General features: G+C 45.4%; 3 protein-coding genes and 1 non-coding gene across 5 annotated transcripts; 3 read left to right on the plus strand and 1 right to left on the minus strand.

The window, feature by feature from the left end:
- Positions 1–1,866: 1,866 nt before the first annotated feature.
- On the minus strand, positions 1,867–3,438 carry LOC124666673. Its single transcript, XM_047204009.1, has 6 exons — positions 3,165–3,438; positions 2,795–2,878; positions 2,652–2,691; positions 2,497–2,565; positions 2,275–2,384; positions 1,867–2,195 (listed from the first exon to the last, which is right to left on the minus strand). Exons 1-6 carry the CDS (start codon positions 3,407–3,409, stop codon positions 2,060–2,062), a joined length of 684 nt encoding a protein of 227 aa, XP_047059965.1. The 5' UTR covers positions 3,410–3,438; the 3' UTR covers positions 1,867–2,059.
- Positions 3,439–8,557: 5,119 nt separating this feature from the next.
- Positions 8,558–9,772, plus strand: LOC124662218 (rho GTPase-activating protein 3-like). Its single transcript, XM_047200084.1, has 3 exons — positions 8,558–8,727; positions 8,826–9,318; positions 9,644–9,772. The coding sequence occupies exons 1-3, from the start codon at positions 8,600–8,602 to the stop codon at positions 9,770–9,772; spliced, it is 750 nt and encodes a 249-aa protein (XP_047056040.1). The 5' UTR covers positions 8,558–8,599.
- A 2,688-nt stretch (positions 9,773–12,460) lies between these two features.
- Positions 12,461–14,256, plus strand: LOC124661630 (small nuclear ribonucleoprotein Sm D2-like). Of its 2 annotated transcripts, none has more exons than XM_047199504.1 (4): positions 12,461–12,518; positions 12,647–12,721; positions 13,709–13,813; positions 13,904–14,256. In XM_047199504.1, the coding sequence occupies exons 1-4, from the start codon at positions 12,486–12,488 to the stop codon at positions 14,018–14,020; spliced, it is 330 nt and encodes a 109-aa protein (XP_047055460.1). In that variant the 5' UTR covers positions 12,461–12,485; the 3' UTR covers positions 14,021–14,256. The 2 variants fall into 2 exon arrangements, with proteins under 2 accessions (XP_047055460.1, XP_047055459.1); XM_047199503.1 differs by having other exon boundaries at positions 12,470–12,518; positions 12,644–12,721.
- A 778-nt stretch (positions 14,257–15,034) lies between these two features.
- Positions 15,035–15,106, plus strand: TRNAC-GCA. Its single transcript has one exon. It is a non-coding gene; the product is annotated as a tRNA-Cys (tRNA).
- The last annotated feature ends 257 nt before the right edge of the window (positions 15,107–15,363 follow it).

A 15,363-nucleotide genomic window follows, 5' to 3' on the forward strand; every position in this document is an offset into this window, starting at 1 on the left:
GAAGCAAGCTTCTCAATGAATACAAGGGGGAATAAGATTTGGCTTGGTAGAACGGTAGATCGGGTCCTCCTCTAATGATTCCCCGGAGGGATTTGAGTTTGGGTGGAGGAGGAGGGAGATCTGAGGCTTTTGGTGTTTCTAGCAATGGAGTGAGAGAGAGAGAGCTCAAGAACAGCTTGTAGTATGTTGCCTAACCCTTCCAAGGTAGAAGAAGGGGTATTTATAGTGTTCTTCAAAATCTGGCCGTTGCCACTTGCCACCTCGGCATTCTTCCTCGATAAACCCGGTTGACCGGACCACGGACCGGACAGCCCGGTCGTGAGGCCGGTCGGACCGGGCCACAGACCGGACAGCCCGGTCGTGGGGCCGGTTGGACCGGATCAGTGACCGGGGCTCCTTTGCGTCGTCCTGGCGCTTCTCCGGTTGGTGGCCGGTTGCTGCCCGGTTTCCGACCGGTCGACCGGACGGAGCGCCGGACCCGCCGGTCAGGAGCCCGGTTGACCGGGCGCAAACCGGATCTGCTGGCTTCTCTTTTGGAGCCCGGTTTCCGGCCGGTTGACCGGCCAGCACGCCGGACTGGCCGGTTGCTGGCCCGGTTGGACCGGGCTGGTGACCGGATTTCTCCTGTAACCCCTTTTTGATTGTTGTTGAAATGGGGGTCTCCTTTAGCCTTCTTGTTCCTTTGATACACCATTTACGCCTCATTGCCTAATACCTGAGATTATCCTTATAAACACATTAGGCCAAATACTTTAGCACGGTGTCATCGTTACCAAAATAATGGATAAGGGTGCCTGTCATCAACTCGCTGAGAGAGAGGATGTTCTGAGCAGGTGTTCACTACACACCTCTCGTCTGGGCTGCTTCCTCCTCCTTGGGAACCACCTTGGGTTTCTTGTTCTCTCGTTTTCTCGTGTTAGCAGCAATACCAGATGGAGCACCCTTCACAGGTCTCATTGGGTTCTCTGGTCAACGTGAATCTTCACCTCATCCTACGTGAGCCAGATGATGTCGGGGTGGATCTGAAACCATGCGGAGGTCAATTAGAGAAATCAAGACGGAACACTACCTGTGGATAGAATAAAGAACAAACCTTCGGCTCAGGATCACCCTGGTCGGCTCCTTGGCGCGTGGTCAGGTCGGTGGTGATTTGCACCAAGGAGAGGCAGCGTCAACGATCGGGGAACTTCTTATCGACGCACCATGTACAGGAGCTGAAGAAGGCCTACCACTTATGTGGATTGTGCATCGTATGAGTTTTTTTTTTTTTGCTACAAATGGTTATTCTATTTGCACCACATGAAGAATATTCTATTACAACCCTTATGTGGATTTGTATCATATAAAGATATTATTTTGCTACAACCATTTTACGGTTTTGCACCATACATTTTATGTAGAATTTTTTGTTGCTACAACCGGATCCAATGGTTTTGCTAAAGTAGTAATGTTTTTATTACATTTATTTTGTGCTTTTGCTACAGTAGTACAAAATTGTTTCTCTGATGTCTCCGGGGAAATAGGGGTTTTGCTACAATTGTTCTGTGTTTTTGCTATAATAATAGAAAATTGTTGTTACGAGGTCTCATGCATGAGTTTCCGGTGATGCCTCCCGCGAAGTTGGTTTTGCTATAGTGGTGTTCTTTTTTCTCACAATGTCTCTAACGAGATCGGTTTTTGGTACAATAGATCGGTCGTATTAGTGCTGGCCATATTAGTCCGTGAACAATTTTTGCTATGATTTAAAAATCTTAGTTATAACTCAACTTGCAACTGAAAAATATGTCAGTAGCAACTGTGTTTATAATTGAAAAATTCTCATTTGCAAATCAAGTTGCAACTGTAAAATGTCGGTTGCTAGCCCACTTGCGACAGAGAATCTTAGTTGCATCTTAATTTGCAGCTCAGGTGGCACAAATCACAATGCAAATTTGTCAATTATAAACTTGGCTGAGCAGAATTAGCAATTCCAAATTTTTATTTATATATGGAAATTAATCTCAAAAGCAGCTAGCCAGACAGGAGTACACCACGGAATACAAAGAAACACCATCTCTAACTAGGGGGTGGGGTCCTTGCCGCAGCCCATGAGGACGTGGGTGAGCAGCATGGCTCCCCGGCGGCTCGCCTCCGCCACCCGCCCCACCAGCGGGAAGCTGACCGTCTCCCTGTTCTTCAGAGGCTTCTTGTCCCACCTACACAAGTTCAGACAATTAACACACTAACTAGCCAGTTGCAACTCTGATGATCCGTTCCGGTTACTCATGTACTTACCAGTCTTGGTGTCTGACGACCTTGCCGTCCTCGACGTCGAGCGTGATGAGCGACGCTATGTCGACGGGCTTGCCAAAGACCTTGTAGTGCTGCTTGTTGTCGATCAGTATCTGAAATGTCGAATAGATGCACGCATGGTCCAAGTGGATCAGATCGATGCGACGATGTGTTGCAGTAGATTCTGTGATACCTAACATGCAGGTGCACGGTGAGTTAGTTTACCTCGGTTTTCCCCGGCCCAGTGGCGTTCTCCTTCACCGTGTACTCCGCGATCTTGGATTCACCGAACACCTGACGATCAGTAGACGCAGAAACTTGAGGTTATGCAGCTGACTGACAATGTATCCAGAGGAGGAGGAGATGGAACGAGGTGTTACCTTGGGGAGCGTGTAGAAGGCTGATTTGATCTGCTTCACCCTGTGATCACAGGAATTAGCAGATTATTGGTGCTGATGGATGGCACAGAAGGGTTGTTCTTCAGATAGGGGAGTATGAACGAGGTGTGTTGGACTTGACTTACCCGTGGGCGCGCATGAGCGGGTCCTCGAATGTGGCGTGCTGGGCGTAAATCTCGAAGTCCCGAGCCGTGGCGCACGATCCGTATCTGTATCATGCACTTTCTTAGAGAGATAGTAGGAACAGACCTTTGTCGTGCTTCGCTTGCTCCACTGAACTGAAGAATCAGATTCTAGCTCAACCACTACTGTGCAGGAGAAGCTAAGCAATTGCAGTTGAGAAAATTCATTGTAGCCGGCAAGCCATATGTGACATCGATCGATCATCGAATCGAGCAGCGGCAGCCATGGCATCCATATACCCGCCATGAAATCGAGTAGAATAAGCAGAGCAATAGAACCGAGCAATAGAGCAGAGGCTGATGGAGTAGTTACATGTTGAGGAGATGAGGCAAGATGCGGTCCGACACGCCCCCGGCCGCCGTCGCCGGCTTCGCTTCCTCACCCGCCGCCATGCCTGCCGTCGCCCCGACCGCCGTCGACAACGATCCCTGCTGCTTCAGGACCGCGAGTGCTGCAGCTGCGAGGAGGCTGGGAGACGACGGGTTCGTCCTCGTGGACGGCAGCAGACGCAGACGCGCGGCGGCGGAGGAGGCGCAGAGAAGAGCTCGCGATGGCATGCGAACGAGGAGGCGGTGTGAAGCAAAAACAGGGGATGCTGGCTAGAACAAGTAGACGGAAGAGTCGAGTTGAAATGTAACAGGTCAGAGCTACGCGTGGACTGCGTGCGCGGCGGAGGACGGCGCCACGTCGGCCGGCCGATCTGGTGGAGCGCGCGGCCTCCACGACGACGCCGGACGGTTGGCCTGGGCACCGCGCCGCGTCAAGCGAACGTAAGATGGGCCGGGGCCATGTTGCTTCCTACGCACCGCACCGCAGGTTGCTCCTCCGGTTTTCTTCTACGTTGCGTTTTTCTTTTAGTCCGAACAAATCTATAAAATTTTAACAAATTCAAAATCTGAACAGTTTTCAAATATAATTTTTTTTAAATCCGATCATTTTTAAAGTTTGAACATTAATTTTTTTTTAATCTAAACGTTTTTTAAATCTCATCAATTTTCAAAATAAAAAGTCAAACGAAAAATGAACCAAAAAGACCACCAAAACCGCAGGAAAAAAACACCGTAGAAAACAAATAGAAACCATAGCAAAAAAACGAAGCAAAAACCCGTAATAGAAAAACCAACCAAACTCACGCCAACAACTTAATAAAATCTCTAGAGAATTAATGGGCCAGCCAAAAATAGCAGAGGGTACACCGTGTGAGCGGTATGCATCACATTAAGCACTGATTCCTATACACCGACTAGGTCAATCGGCATATACCATGAGTCGCATACCCGCGCGCAATAGTTTCCGTTCTTGGAAAGCCAGGATCCACAGTGTGTTCGAGCACATCGCCATCCACCAGTTGTGTAGGAGGCATGGAGCATGTGCTTCGGTGCGAGACCATAGTTTGCTTGACGTTGGCCTTCTCCCCAAGCGCGTAACTATGGTAGTGGTACACGACACAGAAGGCAGACTAGATGAAATGGGTGCTTTCATGTAAGTATGATACATTATTGACACAACTCACCACGGTTGCTCAAGCGGTAGATCTCGGCTGCGAGGCCCGTATTCTAGTTGACGACGATGTGTTGCTGTGTTTGACTGGAGGTGGCGCCCCTGTGTGTGTCCACCGACTTGTTTATTTACCATCAAAATTTGGAACGTAATGCTTATGTTTCCGTGGATCAAGATTTTGATTATGCCAGTCAACCTGTAATACAAGCCATTTAAGTAGAACACAAGCACAACAAGCTGATGAGGGTCTTAGAGTTAAGCAAGTTGACTTATTTCTCTAGAGCTAGAGTATCTTCAGTATAACCTATTCTAACACGAGCAAATGGAGGTATCATAGGGACGATGGCCCAGAATTGGGCAAGAAAATTGTTTGTATTTCATGCACACAAGATTTTACACTCAACAACATCTCTAAAGAGCTCTAAGCTTCCAGGGTTGTGAGAGCTTACTAGCGATCGGAGCGTCGTTGTCGCTGCGTCCACTTGTAGGTGAGGCATCACGAACACTGCATCCTTAAATAGTTAGGCGGTTTGTATCCCTTGAATTATTCGTGTTCTCTCTCACACCTGCGCCGCCAGGTCAAATTTGTGTCATCATAGCCAAAAGCAGTGTCGTCCGCCTCCTCCAACCCATCTTCGTTATGCCTTCTCCTAGATCCCACACTGCTCCTCCACATGTATATCCCCCTCCATACCAAAAACTCCCCGACAGAAGGGTTGCCTCCCGGCTTTGTGAACTTCCAAGAAAAAGGGATCCATCCCCTATTCCTCCAACGTGTGACGGCTCCCTAGCCTTAACCCTACTTTGACTGGACAGATCGTAAAAAAGCCTCCCAACCATTACTAGGAGAAAAGTTAGAAACAACGTGAAGAGAAAGCTTATTTATACTAAACTTTTATATTTCTTATAGATCATCTCTTACATATTGTTTAACCAATATATTTTTATGTTACATATAAACTTCAAAAAAATACACAATATTTTCATTACACAATTTTGATGTCAATCTTGGAAATTTTGTTTGAAATTATTTAAACCATGTTATTTTAATGAAGTGTTGTCACTTGTTTGTTTTTTGAGGTATGCTAAAAAAAGTTTATCAAATCATTTTTCTATATTATAAAAAATAAAAACAATGGCTTTCCTTATTGGATCAATATGTGTCACTTAGGGGGTGTTTGGTGTGGCTTTTTTTGGCTTTTGGCTTTGGCAAAAGCCACCAAAAGCACCTAAATAGGTGCTTTTTTTGGCTTTTGGATTTTGGAAGCCAAAAACAAAGATCCTATTCTTTTGGCTTCCAAAATCCAAAAGCCAAAAAAAGCACCTATTTAGGTGCTTTTGGTGGCTTTTGCCAAAGCCAAAAGCCAAAAAAAGCCACACCAAACACCCCCTTAGATGACTTGTAGTTATATATGTGTGTACATGTCTATATTACAATCATTAGTTTGGCTGGTAGAGAGGAGAGATCCAAACCTTGCATCCTAACAAATATCTCGGTATATTTGTCAAGAGCGCATAATTTTTAACTTTAGTTCGACGTAATTGTATAAATATAGAGTGTAATTTCTAAGGTATATACGAGATGATTTACTTATAATAGTATACAATGCTTATTTATTGCTTTTTCTGATTGATAGGTATCTCTTTCGTGTTCCTTGGTTAAATAATTAAGTGGCATAACATGCATGTTTTTACATGGTCCTAAAATAGCATCAATATTAGTTTTTCTAAGGCCTACGGGGACACTTGGCGTTTACCCACCTAAATAATTTACATTACTTTGTTAGTCGTTGCAAATATAATTTTATACGAGCTAGTTAGAAAGGAGACGCTAGGGGTAGAAGGAACCGAAAAAAACTAGTTAGACCAAAAGATGCAAATTTTGCTTGCAATGTAGATTCTAGGAAGTATACTTCTGATCATCTGATGACTTACACAAGGTTGTAGAAATGTGTTTCATTATCAACCACAGACACTACAACACGACGATGTAACAACGGAAAGGTAAAACTATATAGTAGGACCCAAATTTTCTATCATTGTCCAGATCCATACTACCATCTTGCTCTAACTAATGCAAGTGTTCCCCCTCTCAAGCCCTATTATACTAGTTGGACCAGAATAAATAATCAAGAACGGGTTATGTAATATACATCTACTTATACACCAAACACAACCTGAAAATTGCAATCTCAAATACTCATCTCACAAAAACAAATACCCACCACAAAGGGATTACAAATAGATGACAATAATCATGTATGGCACTAGAGCATTGATAGCATGAGAGAGAGAACAAGCTACTTCCACAAACCCATAGACTGGGGTTGGACTACTCCCTCTTCATCATGGTGATGAAGGAGAGGTAGGGGATGCAAGCCGACGGTCTCCCGATAGCATTTCCCCCCTCTAATATCCGAAGGATCTCTGTTTCGTGTTTCCGTCTTCGTGGTGTGTTGTAGTCCGAGATCACGATCGGGGCAATATATTTAGGCGTTTTTAGGTCAAGATGAAGCCAAGGCTGCAAATATCGACAACATCAGAGCTTCGAGGGGGAGATGGGTCCCACCACGCGGTAAGGGTATCGTGCCATGTGGTGGGCCCTATCTTCGCTCCCTCTGGCTCCAGGTGAGGCCTAGGTGCACCAACCCTTCTTCTTCCATAAAACGCGCATGGAAAAGATCCCAGGTCAATTTCAGTTCTTGAAGGTCCCTAAATGTCAAAAACATGCAAAATATGGTTTTCCTTTATGCAGAGTCATAATACAAATAAAAGGGATCTTTTAGGAAAATCCCCAAAATCGTTCCAAAACATGATTAGAACCACTTATATGAATCAATTATGATGGAACATGGTACAATAAACTACAAAGATCATATATGCATTTTACATGCGTTAGCGTTTTATCAAGTGTTTAGACTATTTCCTCCATGAATGTTTCTGGATATACTTGGGCATCCTTCGGGCCAGGTCGGGAAAAGCTTGATGCTCAAAAACCTAGCCCGATCATCAGGACGATGGGCTGGGCTAGGACACCTCCCTATTTTTTGCATTTTTGGACTAACTATGCCTGGCTCGGCCCAGCCATCGGGCCAATATTTTTAGGCTCAGGCCTGTGAATTTTGGGGCGGGCCTCAGGCTAGGGCGCTAGGCTGCTCATGGCCAAATATGTTGCTGCATATGTTTCCTTTCAACACAAATAATAGTACGTGAGTTAGTACACAGTGGTGATGAATTTTACAACTTATTCCACTACGTATTATTCATATCATAGTTAAGAGTATGTTAATCTTCAATTAAGGGTTAACATGTTTCCTGCTAGTTTTGTTTTTCTTGGTTGACTTAGTCTCAATCCAACCTCGAAAATGAAGGTGAATCGCGTCCCTCATCGTATCTTGCTCCGACTCAACCCCAATCGTTAGCATTATGTATTTAACAGTTTGTCATGCTAAGTCGCAACATTATGGTACAATGGACAAAGAGTTTACGACCCTCAAAACCTTCTTTTGAACACACGAACTAACTCAAATGCTAATGTCATTTTTTGTGACATTCCACAAATTATGTTTGGATCACATAGGTCACAACTTATTTTGAGAATACAAAATATATTTTATTACTTTGTTAGGTAAGACTTAATAAGTACTCTTTCTGTTTCATATTAGTTGTCGCTGATTTAGTACATTGTGAACGATCCTATGTGACTGAAAAAAATGTGGGTAGTCGACCCCTTAGGTGGAGATAAGAAGGACTTCACTGTACCGTAGAAAATCAAAGGCAATCTATATCCATGGAGCATAACTAGATTTTGACAATACCATGCACACTACTAGCTGATTTTGTGTTTCAGAAAAAGGGACAAGTGGCTAATTTCCATTGTTCCCTCTTTCTGCCACCACGACTCCTTCATTCGAAGCGAAGATACGTCGCGAGTTGGAGTAGTGGTGCCGCCCACGATCGTCGTCCTCGCCGCAACAACTGCGCATCGACCAACCATGCAACCACCTCTTCTTAATTCTAGTCGCCGACCAAGTCCTCCCCTCCTCCATTCATCGTCTGGTACCACCACTACGTACGAGAATACCGCGTCGTCATTGCTGCGAGGTCAAGCCCCCTCGTCGTCCTGCCGGCACGTACGCACAGGGGCGGCGGGATCGGATCAGATCACCACGATGGACACTGGGGCCGGCGGCGGCGGCAAGGAGACGGATCAGGTCGCCGGCGGCAGCGAGCAGCCGCAGCAGCGGATGAAGATCGGGTGGCCAACCGAAGTGCGCCACGTCGCCCACGTCACCTTTGACCGGTTCCATGGCTTCCGCGGCGTGCCCGCCGAGCTCCAGCCCGAGCCCGCCCTCGCCAAGGCCCCCAGCGCAAGGTACGCGTGCACATTCTCTCTCTCTCTCTCTCTCCCTCCGTTCCATCAACGTCTTCTTTCTCCTTGGCGTCTGATCACGGTCGCCGGCGTGTGCGCAGCAAGACGGCGTTCGGCGTGTCGACGGAGTCGATGCAGTGCGCGCACGACGCGCGGGGCAACAGCGTGCCGTCCATCCTGCTCCACCTGCAGCGCCGCCTCTACGACCAGGGCGGGCTGGCCACGGAGGGCATCTTCCGCGTGGCCGCCGACGGCGCCCAGGAGCAGCGCGTCCGGCAGCACCTCGACCTCGCCGGCACCATCCCTGACGACGACGACGACGGCGCCGCAGTGGACGTGCACTGCCTGGCGGGGCTCATCAAGGCGTGGTTCAGGGAGCTCCCGGGCGGGCTGCTGGACGCGCTGCCAGAGGAGGAGGTGGCGCGGTGCACGACGGCGGAGGAGGCCGGGAGGCTCTGCGGGAAACTTGCGCCGGCCAAGGCGGCGCTGCTCGACTGGGCCGTGCAGCTCATGGCGGACGTGGCCAGCGAGGAGGGGCGGAACCGGATGGGTGCGCGCAACGTCGCCATGGTCTTCGCGCCCAACATGACGCAGGTATACTAGATAGTTACCTTTGCCCGCCTGCAAACTGAACTCTAAGGTACAGTAATAAGGTTTCAGCAAACTGTAGAAAACTCCAGTCATTCTGAATTTCTGATTGACAACTACATGGCGCTCAAAAACAATTCCCCGCTAGTGTCATGAGTTACTACAGCTAGCCAATGTAAAGTCTTTGACAAATTCAGTCAAACATAGGTTGAGTTTCAGTCATGTTCTACAAGTTACTGCATGCGTGTTACTTCCGATTCGTGCTGAAAATCATTAACCATGGCTGATCGATGCTGCTAATTAATTAATCGTGCGACATGTTCTACTGCAGGCGGCGGATCCTCTGACGGCGCTCAAGTACGCGGTGCAGGTGATGAACTTCCTCAACCAGCTCATCGAGCGAGCGCTCCGGCAAAGACGAGAACAAGCAGCGGCAGCAACAGCCAAATTGATCAGTTGATTGATGTTCTAATCAAACGTACGTTACATGTAGTGGAGTGTGGTTAATTAATTCGATTGTTAGTCCCGCACGCGGTCAGTTAGTTTCATTCAGTTCTGGTGTTGATACTAAGCTGACCTGTACCTGAGCATAGCTAGGATCCAGCAAATCAGCTAGCTGTGTGCGTGTTAATTCTGTTTCTCCATTCCAATATGTGTGATATGATTATTTGACTTTGATGTTATATGCGGCCTCACACATGTATGTCCTTAATTCTATGGCCATAGTACGTAGAGTGGATTTTCAGAACCTGGTCACTCATATATCAGCCTCCGATAATTTAGCGATTCAAGGAAAAGAGTTCTAACTCACCCTAAACTTAGCTAAAAGCTTAAAAAACTGGATGTTGTTTTGGAATCTTAATTGTGGCATTATCATCGTCACGTTCTCGGTTTTAAGAACATAGCAAATGGTCGTATTATTTGACATAATTTGCATGTGTAAGTTTTACTCAGTTCATATTTGTGCATCATTTTTTTCAAGGTTTACATAACTAACATGTGTGTTTTCACTAAGATCTATATTTGCACCATTATTATTATATTGTGCCTCGAAGGGAATTGGGATGGTGGTCTATATTTTGAGTCTACATATCTCTGAGACTAGATTAGCATTAGCAGTAAGAATCCATTCTATATGGCACCACCCACTTAAATTGTTTCATATTACAACCTAAACACATTGCATATGATTTGAAGTAATGCTCCATCAACGGTTTCCTTACGGGTATTTGGAGTGAAAAGGAATCTAAATCGCGCTCACTTAGAGACACAATTTGTTTGGGGTTTCTTCAAAGCAAATTGTTAGAAGAGATGCTTCTTAGAAAAATCTTAGTACGCGCAAAAGCATTTCTGATCAAATATTTGAAGTAACAAAGAGGTTGGAGAGATGCCTCCCTTGGTAAGGGAGTCATGGAGAGTGCTGATAACTTGTGTGCACAATAATATTAATTTATTGTAAGTCAACACAACTAAAAATAATTAAAGTAATATCGGAAGATCTTTGATCGAACATAATTAGTACGAGATCCATTAGAGTCGATGAAGGCAACATTTTATTTCATCGCTCCAAGTCTTGTTCGAAACATAGAAAGTTAGTTTAGACCATTGATGGTCCGAAAACCACTTTATAATGTTACCCCGTTGGTACAACTCTAATATACTGTATTTGCCTCACATGTTTACAAAAGAGACCATTGCATGCCAAAATTATTGCAAAAAAGACCAATAATTTATTTATACGCCTGCAATAATTTTCTATTACACCAAGCAAAATTAACCTACAATATTTTATTTTTCGTTATACAAATCTAATTTCCATCATGCCAGATATAGTTAAATTAAATTTAAAACATGTTTTCTAATAATGTGATGTCATATCGCTCCCTAAAAACACATATGGAATTATCACACTATATTAGAGAAAATAGAAATTTAATCACATACCTTCTTGGAGTAATGTATGTCACTTATATGAGTGTTACTATTATTAGTTGTGTCTCGACAAATAGCTTGAAGCGTGCAACTAGACAAATATCTCTATGGAGGTTCCGAGAGTGCATGATTGTCTACTTTAGGTGAAATAAATAAAAACGTTACAGTTTGCAAGGTCTAGATTCTTGTGGAAATCCTTGGGCTCACAGGTTCATATGAACCCATTATTTGAAAACACGTTTTACAAAATCAAAAACTTCAGAAAAAATGCCGCATGTACATAGGAACATTCTATGTTGGCACACATATTTTCCTGGAATTTTTTTGTGTCCTCTAAAAGAAGAAAATTTTCCATGCTAACCAGAGAACATTTTTTTTTCTGTCTTTTACATAGACCATGCAAAATGTTCCTTCCTTTGTGCGAACATAAAATGTCCAAATGTAGACGAGAAATTTACTTTTAGATTTTTTGATATTAAAAATTTATTTTTAATGCATTTTTATAATAGGTTTTTATGCACGTAGGAGCCAATACACCGCCTCGTGTTTATGCTCTTTTTCATGGCTAGTTATGTCTTTCATGTTCCTTGGTTGCGAAACTCACATGCACTTTTTTTAAAATTTGGCCCTAAACTAAATTCAATCAGCTCGATTTGCATTACCGTGTCATATTATTTTTTATATCGTCTGAAATTCACGTAAGAATGTTTTGTTTGCGTTTCGAAAACACACGAGCGTTTATTTGGGTTCAATATGATTGTCGTCGATACCGGCATACGCAGGCAGGACCTAAAACGAACCGACATCAGATCCGAACCAAGACGACACAAGTGCAAGGGGCATCCCGCAAAACTCACAGAAAACCTTTTCTCGCGCTCCCTTCTCCTAGGGTTTCTCCTCCCCGCCGCCGCCGCCGTCTCGCCGCTCCGGTTCACCGCCGCCGCCCCACCTCAGGTAACAAAGGCTCCCGCCGCTCCTCCCCGCACCCCAGCCACCCCGTAGTACTCCACGCGATTCGTGCTCTGTACCTGCCCGGTCTCGACTCGATCTGTGCTCGCAACCACGCGCCCCCGAGTTACCCAGCCGCCGCCAAATCTAGGGTTCACCCTCCCCACGTACCTCGCCAGACGGCGACGCTGCTAGAGCTCGTCCAGTCGCTGGTTGGCCTCTTGCTGCGTGGATCTCTCAGGGACTCGGAACTAATTTGGTTTTTTCTTCTGCGCGCAGATCGCCGCGAAGCGATGGCGTCCATGGCGGAGGATCCCGCTGCCAATGTAAGCATCCATCGCTCGCGATTTCCCCTCCGGTTATCCCGTGCTATTCGGGCCATATATGCCCTACCGTGTCAGATAGCTCTTGTGTATGGGTGGTTAATTGCTTGCTATCTCCGTTCTGCCAGCAGGGAAAGAAGGAGGAGGAGGAGTTCAGCACGGGGCCGCTGTCCGTGCTCATGCTCAGCGTCAAGAACAACACTCAGGTCGGTCGGTGACCCTCGTGCTCTGTAGTATCGAGATTCAGCAGTACCAAGTGGTGCAATCTCCTCTGTACTGTCTGTGTGTCTGCATCTCTGTTTTGATTCAACACCTCCTGGTGTTCGCCTTTTGTGCACACTGGCAAACAATCCAATCGACCTGATTGCCTGCTGTCCTGATGCGATAGTTTTGTGAATTGCCTTTTGGTACCTATGCTGCCTTCCTAAAACTATGTAGTTTGAAAATGCACCTGCGCTTAATATGCAATCCATGTCTTTATAAATTGCCTTTGATAATAATCGTGCTCTCTGTTCTGCAAAGTTATATGTGTTGGCGCGTAATTTGTGAGTAAACAGCATAGTTTCTGTGCAGCATTTGTCCCCGTGCTATTATTGCATATGTAAGGCCCTTATTAACTGACGAAAAATTCAACCCCTAGGAGTTCTATTTTTTCAAGTTTATGCCTCGTGGCTGAAATTGTAAAGGTGATGCGGTGGTCTCAGTGAACTGTATGGAATCGCACTTTGACAAGTGCAAACTAGCCCTGGACATGTTGCTGTATATTAGGTCCACTACCACTTGGTTCCTAAATTGAAACATAAAAATGTATGGAATTTGATTTTCATGTCAGTTGAGTTGTTATATTCTTCAGTTCATTTTGTTGGTCTGTCAGTAAATGCGGTTAATTTGAATGCAATATTAGTTGTAGGCTGTGTAATAGTTGAATAATTCATTACTCAATGATTTAAGTGTGTTGTCATGCATGAACCCCTGGATAATTCTAATGCAACATCAACCATGATTATGTAGACTGTGAAAGTTGTTATATACTTCAGTTCATTTTGTTGGTCTGTTTTTGCTGGGCGTGGTTCTATAGGCAGGTGGGTTGAGGTAAATTGCTTGTGGCTCCACGTCTGTAGTTGCACTAACTAGAGATGGTGCTTTCCATGCCAGCCATTGTTTCTGATAATTTATGATGTCTTTTGCCTTAGGTGCTTATCAACTGCCGGAACAACAAGAAGTTACTTGGCCGCGTGAGGGCATTTGACCGTCACTGCAACATGGTTCTTGAGAATGTCAGGGAGATGTGGACTGAGGTATGAAGCACATCATCCTGACTGGTGCAATTTTTCCCCTTCGATTATTGTATTGCCTATGCTCACTAACATCCGCTGCGCCTTGTCCAGGTTCCAAAGACTGGCAAGGGCAAGAAGAAGGCTCTTCCAGTGAACAAGGACAGGTTCATCAGCAAGATGTTCCTCCGCGGGGACTCGGTCATCATTGTCCTCAGGAACCCGAAGTGAGGCTGAAGACAACGGTGCCCTGTAATGCCAGAAAAGAGCTTCTTCGCTACGTCGCTGTTAGTTTGTAATGCTGAATCCTGTAAGATCAGTCACGATGCCAGAATTTCAGCTGTATTCGATGGCCCAGTGTTGTAGTTCGGGATGTTCTGAGTTTGCCTATCTTGTACCTAACTTGCACTGCTAGTTTCTTTTCGGATCATCAATATATCGGCTGAGGACAATTTCTAAAAACAAAATCAGAATGATCGTTTAGCCTTACTTTCTGAATTTTTGAATCAGTAATTGCTCATGTCATCATGCGTATGGCCCTGTCAAGTATTCATGTTTATACCAGATCTCCATTTACACTATTTTCTGATATGAAAGATCAACATCGATTACATTGCATTTTAGTGGTTTTTGTTGCTTATGCCGTGTTCTTGGAAACCCACATGTGCGCAAGACTCCTGAAAGCAAAGTAGTTTCCTGGTGGCGAAGGAGAAGATGATTGGAAGAGCCCGGAAGGATCTCTGCTATAGCCAGCCCGTGGCGTCAAGGCGGTCCTTGGTGAAGGATGCTGCGAAGACGACCGAACAGACAACCCTTGGCGCTGGACATCACCGCTGGCGGATATGACTACTGATTAAGATGAACCCTGATGGCTATTCCTCTGGTAAATCGTGTGGTTGGGGTTGCATTGGCCGTGATGCTTCAGGGGACGTTCTTGCTGCCGCAGCCCGCTGGGCACCATTGCGAGCGAGGCCATACGAACGGGGTGCAGAGAGAGTCCTACTCAAAAGGGCTCAAATCACACAACGGGCGTGTTTGGCAGAGCTATGTTCCAGACGGATTGCTCAGGACTGAAGGATGCTACCGCCGGTCGGTGGTTCGATGATGCACGTACAAGAGGGCTTTGCTCCGTGAAGCTAAGATACATTTACGAGGTTGCTTTTCGTTCAGTTCCATGCCTGCCGTATTACGAAGTAAACGTTGGTCAACATATATATAACATCACTTGGCTAAATTCTCACATTAGGGTCCATAGCTCAGTGGTAGAGCAATTGACTGCAGATCAATAGGTCACCGGTTCGAACCCGGTTGGGCCCTCTATTGTTTTTGCTTTTTTTTTTCTAGTTTTCAGATGCACATGCTCCGTCGGACATTCACTGGGCATCAAACAATGCCTGATTGCACTCGTAAAAAAAACAAAAAATGCCTGATTCCACTCGATAAAATGAGTCAACTGGTCAAACAGCACATAAATACCACAATCAACAGTGTGCCTAAACACGACAACAAGCACTATTCTTGTTTCCCAATTACCACGGGTTCTTATGACTTACTCCTATTGACATGCGTGCTTA

This window comes from Lolium rigidum, chromosome 6 (genome assembly GCF_022539505.1).
Source record: "Lolium rigidum isolate FL_2022 chromosome 6, APGP_CSIRO_Lrig_0.1, whole genome shotgun sequence".
In the NCBI taxonomy this organism is placed as follows: Eukaryota; Viridiplantae; Streptophyta; class Magnoliopsida; order Poales; family Poaceae; genus Lolium; species Lolium rigidum.

Coding starts and splice junctions, on each gene's coding strand:
- LOC124662218 (XM_047200084.1), top strand. CDS start 8,600: ATGAAGATCGGGTGGCCAACCGAAGTGCGCCACGTCGCCCACGTCACC. Junction 8,728..8,825: donor GCCAAGGCCCCCAGCGCAAG/GTACGCGTGCAC, acceptor GCGTGTGCGCAG/CAAGACGGCGTTCGGCGTGT. Junction 9,319..9,643: donor TCGCGCCCAACATGACGCAG/GTATACTAGATA, acceptor GTTCTACTGCAG/GCGGCGGATCCTCTGACGGC.
- LOC124661630 (XM_047199503.1), top strand. CDS start 12,486: ATGGCGTCCATGGCGGAGGATCCCGCTGCCAAT. Junction 12,519..12,643: donor CGGAGGATCCCGCTGCCAAT/GTAAGCATCCAT, acceptor CCGTTCTGCCAG/CAGGGAAAGAAGGAGGAGGA. Junction 13,814..13,903: donor TCAGGGAGATGTGGACTGAG/GTATGAAGCACA, acceptor CGCCTTGTCCAG/GTTCCAAAGACTGGCAAGGG.
- LOC124666673 (XM_047204009.1), bottom strand. CDS start 3,409: ATGCCATCGCGAGCTCTTCTCTGCGCCTCCTCCGCCGCCGCGCGTCTG. Junction 2,879..3,164: donor TTGCCTCATCTCCTCAACAT/GTAACTACTCCA, acceptor TGCATGATACAG/ATACGGATCGTGCGCCACGG. Junction 2,196..2,274: donor GTCGTCAGACACCAAGACTG/GTAAGTACATGA, acceptor GAACTTGTGTAG/GTGGGACAAGAAGCCTCTGA.